The sequence below is a fragment of the Solanum dulcamara genome, chromosome 4, assembly GCF_947179165.1.
Source record: "Solanum dulcamara chromosome 4, daSolDulc1.2, whole genome shotgun sequence".
Taxonomy (NCBI): Eukaryota; Viridiplantae; Streptophyta; class Magnoliopsida; order Solanales; family Solanaceae; genus Solanum; species Solanum dulcamara.
In genome coordinates, this window is record NC_077240.1 from 77,216,992 (window position 1) to 77,225,843 (window position 8,852).

An 8,852-nucleotide genomic window follows, 5' to 3' on the forward strand; every position below is an offset into this window, starting at 1 on the left:
GATTGTGTATTCTCAGATTAGTGGTGAGGTCCCAGAATTCGGATCGTCACTAGTCTATCTTTATTTTTCAGTCTTTTGTATCATTCAGAGACTTATGTTGTATCTTCAGATTCGAACCTTGTATTAGATGCTCTTTATACTTATGACACCAGATTTTGGGATAATTTCTTCATTGTTTTTTTTTCTTTTTATTTAAATCGTGGCATCACTTTCCCCTTTGGGAGTCTTGTATGAGTTTTATTTTTAGGGTTACACATCAGATTGGGTTTTGAGATGTGTGCCATCATGACCTCAGTTTTTGGGTCGTGACATGTAAAGACTTTAAAAACCCAACTTTCACTACCATATAATATTGAGGCAAAGCCTCACAGTACATATATTAAAGTTTCTATCTTGAAGGAGCAGACTTCAATTTTATGCTGTATAAAAGCGTTTGAAATTTTATATATACACATAAAAAGAAGTGGACAAGTTCATTTATGAAAAAGAGAAAAGAAGAAATCTGAATAATCCAATATACTGTATACAATTGCAATCATAATTTGTCCAAGAAAGTGATACCAATCATACAAACTTAATTTCAATTGAAGCAAATTCTACTGCATGTCTAACACCTACCCCTAATAAAACAATTGGTAAAACCTTAAAATATGGTCCCAAAAAGAAAGAAAAAGTTAAGGAAAGAAACAATAAGAAGAAAGAAAGAAAGAACCACAATAGTTCTTATAATTGGTAGCATCAGAACTTTTCTCTATAAAGAAAAAGAGTTACAAATTCTATTGCTCTTCATTTTTTTTCTTCCATGTCCTGTTCAGTTGTCCATACAACCTTATCTAGGCATGTAGAAAGATTCTTGTAGAACTGCATTAAAAAAAAAAAGATGCACAAGAAAGTGGTTAAAAGAGGAAGTACGATAGCAAAGGGTCAGGTATGTTACGAAGAAACTAATCAATAAGTTAATCAATTAACTACGCCTTAATCCTAACATTTTTATGTTAACCGTCAACCTACCACAAGCCTCCTCCTTTATACTTTGCGAACTCACATAGACCTTGTGGAACTTTAAGGTGGAACCTATGTTAGATTGTGGATCTTACCATACCGGAGAAATATTGGTGTATATTTGATCTTTTACAACCGAACATCCAAAAATTCTTTCACACATTGTGTTAATTGTGATTCCATCACTTCTCATTTTCACATGGTTTATATTAATCCATAGCCATATAAATATTATCTTGCTAGCCAAGTCATACATTGTCAGAGGCGGATAAAGGATTTGAAGTTTATGGGATCCTACGAAGAATTCAAGTTAATATACAATAATAACTGGGTTTAAAATCAAATATTTTGTGTCTTTTTAATACAAAGACGGTTTAAAAAAAGTTATTGGGTTCACCTGAACCCATACCACATAGGCTAGGTCCGCCCCTGCATGTACAGCGGTAAGGTTATCTATTTTGGTATGGGAATTGTCAGGTTGTGTCAAGGAACTAAAGCCAAGAGATGATACATATATTTCACCCTCGCGTGACCTTAAACCGGGTGCTTGAATATGTGGTAGAACTATACATCAGAGGCCAATACATATGCGTTTGTTGAAAAGAGTTCACCATGTCTCAAATCATTTCCAAGGAGTGGATTCTTTCCTATAACCTTTCAACATGCATACAACTCCTTGAGTCTTTTAATCAAATGTTGGTTTTACCAGTTTAAACCTCAAGTTTGTGTTCCACCTGGAGTAGCTTGTGATTATACGAGCTAAACATCTATTAATACCTACTAATAGTCGGTATTGCTTGCTAATTTCAGCACTGTAATTTTAATAGAGTAATATATTTTGGTAAGTTTAGCAAAATACTGTACCTTGTGGAATTCCAAAGTGTCTCCTTTTGCCTTCCGCACCTCAACCATATGAAGAGAAGGGGCAACTTGAAACACCTAAATTGAAGATCAAAACATCGTTCAGAATAAAACAACAAAACATTTTAAAGATCAACAAGGATGCACATGTAAATACCTCAGTGGAAACATTAAGGTTCCCTTTTCTTCCGGCTTTCAGATTTTGGAGCCTCATCTAAGGGGACACATCAAACATAAGAACAGTTTAGAGCTTCATATCCGTTATAATCACTACTACATATCGATCATTAAGCATATTAGAGGAATCGACATTGCAATTGACTGAATAAGTGAACTTCATCACCACCTTGTAGTTTTTTTTGTGAACGTCAAAACCGAGAGGCTTAGCAGCTTCTTCAATCTTACTGATTATCTCATTCGCTGGACATTTAGACGTGAACCTTGTTTCTCTCTTGAATCCCTGAGAACAAACAGAATCAACACATTTTTTCAAACATACGAAGAATATAATAATACAAACATCATCAATGTTTCGTACAAAGTGGAAAAACATTATAAATAAAGACAATAATTTGTGACCTGTTCATCAAAGAGATTGCCGAGGTTAAGTCCTTGTGACATAGAAATCAACTCGAATGCATTCATGGAAGTTGGCTTCTCTTCTCTTTTCTCCGTTACGTGATATTCCTGTTGCAATGCCAAGGAAGAAGTAGCTTATGAGATAAATTTTATACTACAACCACTTTTTTCCTCTAAAATCACTAGGTAAATTATAGCATTCCATATGTTCAGTATGCTCACTTCGGAGTCCCTGAAGACTGCTTCGACATCATCCAGGTTTGCATCTTCTATCTCATCGAAAACAGGTGGTCGATAATCTTTCTTAAACCATTCATCCTCCAAAATTTCTGGCACGGTAATACGCTGCATGTAACATAAATCTCATGAATAAGAAGAACGCACAAAATATCGACGTATAGTCACAATATCCAGTATACATACTGTCGTAGGATTTGGATCCAAGATGCGAGTAATTAACTTCATTGCACCAAAAGATATCCAAGGTGGGCAAGTAAATTTAGCAGCTGAGATCTGTGTACCAGGATAGACATTGTGAAACTAGCCAACAGATAAACACATAAAGATTGAACGGTACAAAATGGTGAAGAAAAAGCTCACTTTGTTATAGAGGTTCATAAGATTGGAGTCATCAAAAGGCAAGTAACCTGCAAGCAGTACAAAGAGTATGACTCCACACGACCAGAGGTCTGCTGTTGCCCCATCGTATCCTTGGTCATTAAGTACCTAATAATAAAGGAGTCCAATTTTTCAGACGAATATTCAGTGGATGTTTTCTTAACCTTTCAAAGATCTTGAGTAAATGTGGTCGGTTATTTCTTTTGGAAAGACTACCAAATCATCCATGTAAGGCTCACATATGTTACATAGTAGGTCACTGAAAACCTCTGTCATCGCTCTTTGATATGTCAAAACATTTTTTTGAGCATATTGTACTAGGTTAACTCATTTGAATCGAATAGCTGAGCTACTATAACTCCCATTAAAGAGAAACCTTGTAGCTCGTTTTAAAGCGTGGAGCATCTGATTCTAACTACGAGTCCATTTTCAAGCTAACTGAATATTATCCGCTTCTAGCTAGTTCTGTTCCAGTAAAATCAAATAGGTGTACATGAATACGAAGAGAAAGTTAAGCAAGCCAGTTTTGTTATACCTCAGGAGCAACATAGTTGGGAGTTCCGCAGGTGGTATGCAGTAAGCCATCATCCTGGAAAATACAACTAAAAATAAGAACAGGATCTGACTAGAAAACTGAATCTCGTTGAAAATGTGGTGGAAGAAATATATATTCCATTAGAACTGCGAGTTGAAGCTTAATTTGAAAGCTAAACAGATCAAAAGACTTGACATGAAGAGAAAGAAATGACTACAGGTCTATAATTGCTCGCAACTTTCCATTTTCAAAACGAGAACGTATAAAGTGAGTCCATAAAGAATGACGTTAAAGGCAATTGAGGCAAACCATTAGTCATCCATCAATTATCACCAATGTAATGGCTATTTTTTCTTTCATGATGTTCACCAAATAGATTTCAGAATGAAAGATCAAACCGGTTTTAGTCGTTATCAATCCGATAATGATTTCTTCTCTAAACTACAAACCACATATTACCAAATTCAGGGGTCTCAAATTTGTCGACACAAGAAAGTAATTGAAATTATATGTTTATATGGAACACAAGCTAACGACGAATGATTAATTGATGGTAATTATGGAAGGAGGTTTCAAGTAACTGGTTCTAAAGGACGACAATAATCCTGTTTTCTCTGCATTACTAAATTGATAACCACAAAGTAGAGAAGGAGTTAAGGATTTCTTTTTAACGAAGTTAAAGAGAAACGGAAAGTAGAGAAAATAGTACCCTGACTTGCTGGGATAGAGCACTCAATCCAAAATCTGAAACCTTGAGGTCACCAGAAGCATCCAACAGTAAATTTTCAGGCTGCACGAGAAAAAAAGAGTTTAATTTCTATGCATTGACGAAGCTATTTTTACATCATCATGTCAAAGAGTTTTAATATGATAACCAAAAAATTGTTGACATTGTCACTATATATAAGTTAAATCCGCAAAAAAAAGGTACGATAGACGTAACGGAAATAGAAACACGAACAAAAAGATTAGAAATTAACTTGTTAAGTGCTACAACAGCAACAATGCTCACCTTTAGATCTCTGTGATAGACTCCCCTACTATGGCAATAATCAACAGTATTAATAAGTTGCTGAAAATACTTCCTTGCCTCTTCTTCACGCATTCGTCCATGATTTACCTTTACGCCAAAATTATCAGTGTCAAAATTATCACAAAAACTTGTAAGCACCAAATAGGTTCGAATAGCTGCTCAAAAGCAGAAGAACCCAAATTTGGAATCAGCATAAACAAGTTAGCACCCTTTTTTTTCGTGACATTCCTATTAATGCATAAGTTAGAGGAAAAAGAGGAGTTGAACTTACAATTTTATCGAATAACTCTCCACCTGTAATGAACTCCAAAACAATGAATATCTTTGTCTTGCTTCCCATAACCTGCGGACAGATGAAACCAGGACATGATTGAACAAAACTAGGTGCTCCCAAAGGCAAATCTAGAATTACTAACAGAATTAAAGAAGATAATTAAATGTGATATGCAACTAAAGAACTACATTCCACCTAACTCTGCGCTAGTTTGTTATGTCAAATATCGATCAATCATTCCAATATAAGTGACAAAACATGGTATGAGAAACAAGATCTAAACAAAGGTACAATTTAGGAATATCCAAAGTGGACTCTAATCGAATACGCAGAGCAATGTACAACCAAAAACTTAAGAAGGAACCCCGTATAAGCATAATCCTTCATTAGAATGTTTTGTCAGAATAAAAAAGTTATATGAGACCACATGAGTTTTGCCCGCTTATACTTCGAAATTAGTAACTCCGGATTGCACTAATGTCTAAGATCATCTTGTTACCAAGCTATAAACTCTCTAGTCGCTGCATAATGTCTAAATATACATTTTTTTGCCGCTTCTCACGTTTTGTGAAATTAAGGTCTCTAGTGCAAAGAGTACTATGGCCTAGATTAGTGGTGCTTTCTGAAAACATGATTTTTGAGATGGGAAAAAGACCAACATGACACACATTATGCAAAATCAAATTCAAAGCAACAGTTTGGTTATTAATTCAGATGTACCAGTACATGGATACACGATTCAGACGTATTTACTTACTAAACAGAGGTATAAACTAAGCAGACATCCTGACACAACACATAGAAGACGTCGAGAAAGGACTAACCTCATATAACTGTACAACATGGGGATGTCTGATTAACTTCATTGTAGCTATTTCCCGTTTTATCTGTCAAATGTTGCGTTAAGAGTTAACGATCAGAAGCTCACACAAGAAGCTAAATAATCCATACAAGAGTAGACGCACAAAAAGGCAAGACTAAGTAACTATTTTGAAGAGACATTTATCCAAATACCATTGTGTAATCTAATTTAGATTGCCTTGCACAAATTATAAACGAAGGACATCGAAAAGGCGATAATTCAAGAATGTAAAAGTTACCTGTTCAGCCATTTTGTGCTTAAGGACCTTATCTTTATCAAGAATCTTGATCGCCACACTTTCTCCTGTCTCTGAATTCCTCGCAAACTTGACTTTCGCAAACGTCCCCTCTCCAATTGTCCTTCCAACTTCATATTTACCAACTCTATGCTTGATTTTTGTCCGATTCATTATCGATACACCAGTACGATTCTGCAGAAAGTAGAAAGACCTGTTATAATTTACCCCTCACATTGATCATACACATAATGATAGAAGATTACTATAAACACAAAATCACTCTACTACTTACTAGTGGCACAGATACGAGATTTTCATTAAGGGGTTAAAAATACGAAGAAGTAAACACACAAAGAAACCGAATGGGTTCAAACACCAACTATATATACATAAAAACATAACTTTAATCATATATAAACAGTGTAAATTTCCGCTAAAGGGGATCAACCCCTCGACCCTACCTAGCTCCGCTCCTGCTACTTACATTCATACTTACATAGTATATCAAAATAATCCTTCCAAAATGTGTTCTTTCTCCAACATCAATAAAGCAGTTAATGGCAATCAAGAGTTCATCATATCCAATTCTTTAAATAATTTATTTCCCTAATTTTTATTAAGGACTAAAGATGAGAATCAAGATGACAACACCAGTTGATTAAATTAAGTCATTAATAATATACATTTCTTGATTATTACAAAAAAAAAATCCAAAGAGATTGAATAAAAAAACAAAGAATAATTGGGGCAATCAATTATCCAACCACCACTTAACTTTTTGGCTTATAATCAACAACAGATAATAGCCTATCCAGCTAGACTTCAAGCTACTTCACAACAAGGGTGGAGCCACACTTCAGTTAGCAGAATTCAGTACTTTTAGCTTTTAAAAGTACGGTAAAGTAAAAATTATAGTCAATCAACAGAACTAATTATTAGTAGCTCAACTCCTATATTTATGTTAAAAATTCATTTGATATGTATATATAATATATCAAGAACCTAATAAAGAAAAAAAATGTGATTCAGAATTCATAAACTAATTCTGGCTCCGTTTTTCTTCACAACAAAATGACCTCAATTTTTCAGAGACCATAATCTAAAAATTCTGACTCCGCCTCTGCTTCACAATAGAATAACCTCAACTTTTTAGAGAATCTTCACTCAAAAATGAATCAAATCCAAGATCAATGAACAAAATCCTAGTTACCAAGATTCAAAATTTCCACTTAAAAATAGCAAAAGTTGAAATTTTCTTGATAATTCATCAAGAAAGAGATTTCCAACAGAGTAAAATTTGAAGTCCCACTAACTAAAAAAAAAAAAGACATAAACTTTCTTTGAAAACTTCAAAAAGTAAGAAAATTTTTAGAAAAACACAACAAACACAATTTTCTTTTTGTCATCAATCCAACAAAATTCAAAAAGGCAAGAGAATTTTTTTTAAAAAAAAACATACACTTTGAGTTGAACAGAGCAAATTCAGCTTGAGAAATGATTTTTCTTTTTTTTTTTTTTGGAAGTGTAGTTTTTGTATCACAGCCACGAGTATATAAATGTTTACTTTTTGTATTTTATAATTATTAGCATTACTTATTTTAGTGACCAAAAATAAAAATATGATTACGTTGTATGGTTGTGCATACACGATAAGTATAACAAAAAAAGAAACTCAATTATTTGATTTACCAAATAAAATGTGTGGACATTCCATTATAATGATGTCATTAGATTCCAATTGCATATTATTCTCGTCTTTTACTCCCCTAAGTAAATATAAAGTTATTAAATGCATGTCGGTTCTAATTCATACCTCAAAATCTCATTTTAGAGGATGAGAATTATCCATGTTTTATAAAGAGCTCAGAAATCTCATCTTAATTTGATGTGAAATCATTCTCATCACTCTTTTTTTTGTATCTAAACATTATCTGGATTGAAGCGTACATAATTATGAATCGAGATAAATTTACAACCTCAGCACAATCGGAAGATTTCATATCGAACCCATGAGCCTGGCTCAATGCTAAATTTAGTTGTTATTTGTTTTTTGATACGAAGAAAATATTATTCAAAAAAATAATTTTAAATAAATTTATATATAATTTAGCAAAATATTATTGGAATAAGGTGGAGTGAGTAGTGGGGTTTCGAGGTTGACGGGAGTGGAATGGCCAAAGATTGAAACTTTTTTTCCTTATTTTCATTTAGAAAAGTTATTTTCGTCATTCTTAGGAAACATACTTTCTAAAGAAATATTTTGACCAAATTAAACAAATATAATAAATGGAAAAGGGTCAAATATATTCACATACTATTGGAAATAGTTTAAATATACCTCTTATTATATTTTTGGGCTAAATATACTCTTAATATTATATTTTCGGTTCAAATATACCCCTATTATTATACTTTGGTATAAATTTATCCTTAATTTTAACAGAAGAGCACTTGAAAGCTCAAAATTAAATAACTTATTCTCAATTTTAAGTATAACCCTAAATCTTCATTTGTTTTTTTTCTCAAAAGTTATTTATATTTTAAAAATAAAAAAGGTGAGATGTGTCACTTTAGTAAAAGAAATATTAAGTTCAACGGGAGTTTACATTTTCGATTATCATGACTGTTTGATTAATATGATGATTATATTATAATTTATGTATGTTGTTTAATTAATATTTTGAATAACATTTGATAAATTTTGATACGCTAACAGTGTATTTCTTGGCTAAAGAAATTATGTATCTATATTTTCTATCTTATTAATATAGCTATGTTAATAAGAGATGTGAGTAAATTTAAAAAAAAATCAGCATTTTCTGTCTTATCATTTTGTAAGAAACAAGGACT

General features: G+C 32.9%; 1 protein-coding gene across 2 annotated transcripts; it reads right to left on the reverse strand.

Annotated features, from left to right (window-relative positions):
- Positions 1 to 501: 501 nt before the first annotated feature.
- On the reverse strand, positions 502 to 7,570 carry LOC129887666 (CBL-interacting serine/threonine-protein kinase 3-like). Of its 2 annotated transcripts, none has more exons than XM_055962845.1 (15): positions 7,462 to 7,570; positions 6,003 to 6,194; positions 5,727 to 5,789; positions 4,900 to 4,971; positions 4,608 to 4,715; positions 4,305 to 4,385; positions 3,596 to 3,649; positions 3,043 to 3,168; positions 2,866 to 2,955; positions 2,665 to 2,787; positions 2,443 to 2,550; positions 2,210 to 2,323; positions 2,021 to 2,077; positions 1,867 to 1,941; positions 502 to 861 (listed from the first exon to the last, which is right to left on the reverse strand). In XM_055962845.1, exons 2-15 carry the CDS (start codon positions 6,171 to 6,173, stop codon positions 787 to 789), a joined length of 1,317 nt encoding a protein of 438 aa, XP_055818820.1. In that variant the 5' UTR covers positions 6,174 to 6,194; positions 7,462 to 7,570; the 3' UTR covers positions 502 to 786. The 2 variants fall into 2 exon arrangements, with proteins under 2 accessions (XP_055818820.1, XP_055818821.1); XM_055962846.1 differs by lacking the exon at positions 7,462 to 7,570 and adding an exon at positions 7,213 to 7,288.
- Positions 7,571 to 8,852: the final 1,282 nt, after the last annotated feature.

Excerpts from the sequence above, each read along its gene's own strand:
- LOC129887666 (XM_055962845.1), bottom strand. The coding sequence starts at position 6,173 with ATGAATCGGACAAAAATCAAGCATAGAGTTGGTAAATATGAAGTTGGA. Across the intron at positions 4,972-5,726 it reads ATGTTGTACAGTTATATGAG|GTTATGGGAAGCAAGACAAA; the intron begins GTTAGTCCTTTC and ends ATCTGTCCGCAG. Across the intron at positions 4,716-4,899 it reads GAGAGTTATTCGATAAAATT|GTAAATCATGGACGAATGCG; the intron begins GTAAGTTCAACT and ends TTTGGCGTAAAG.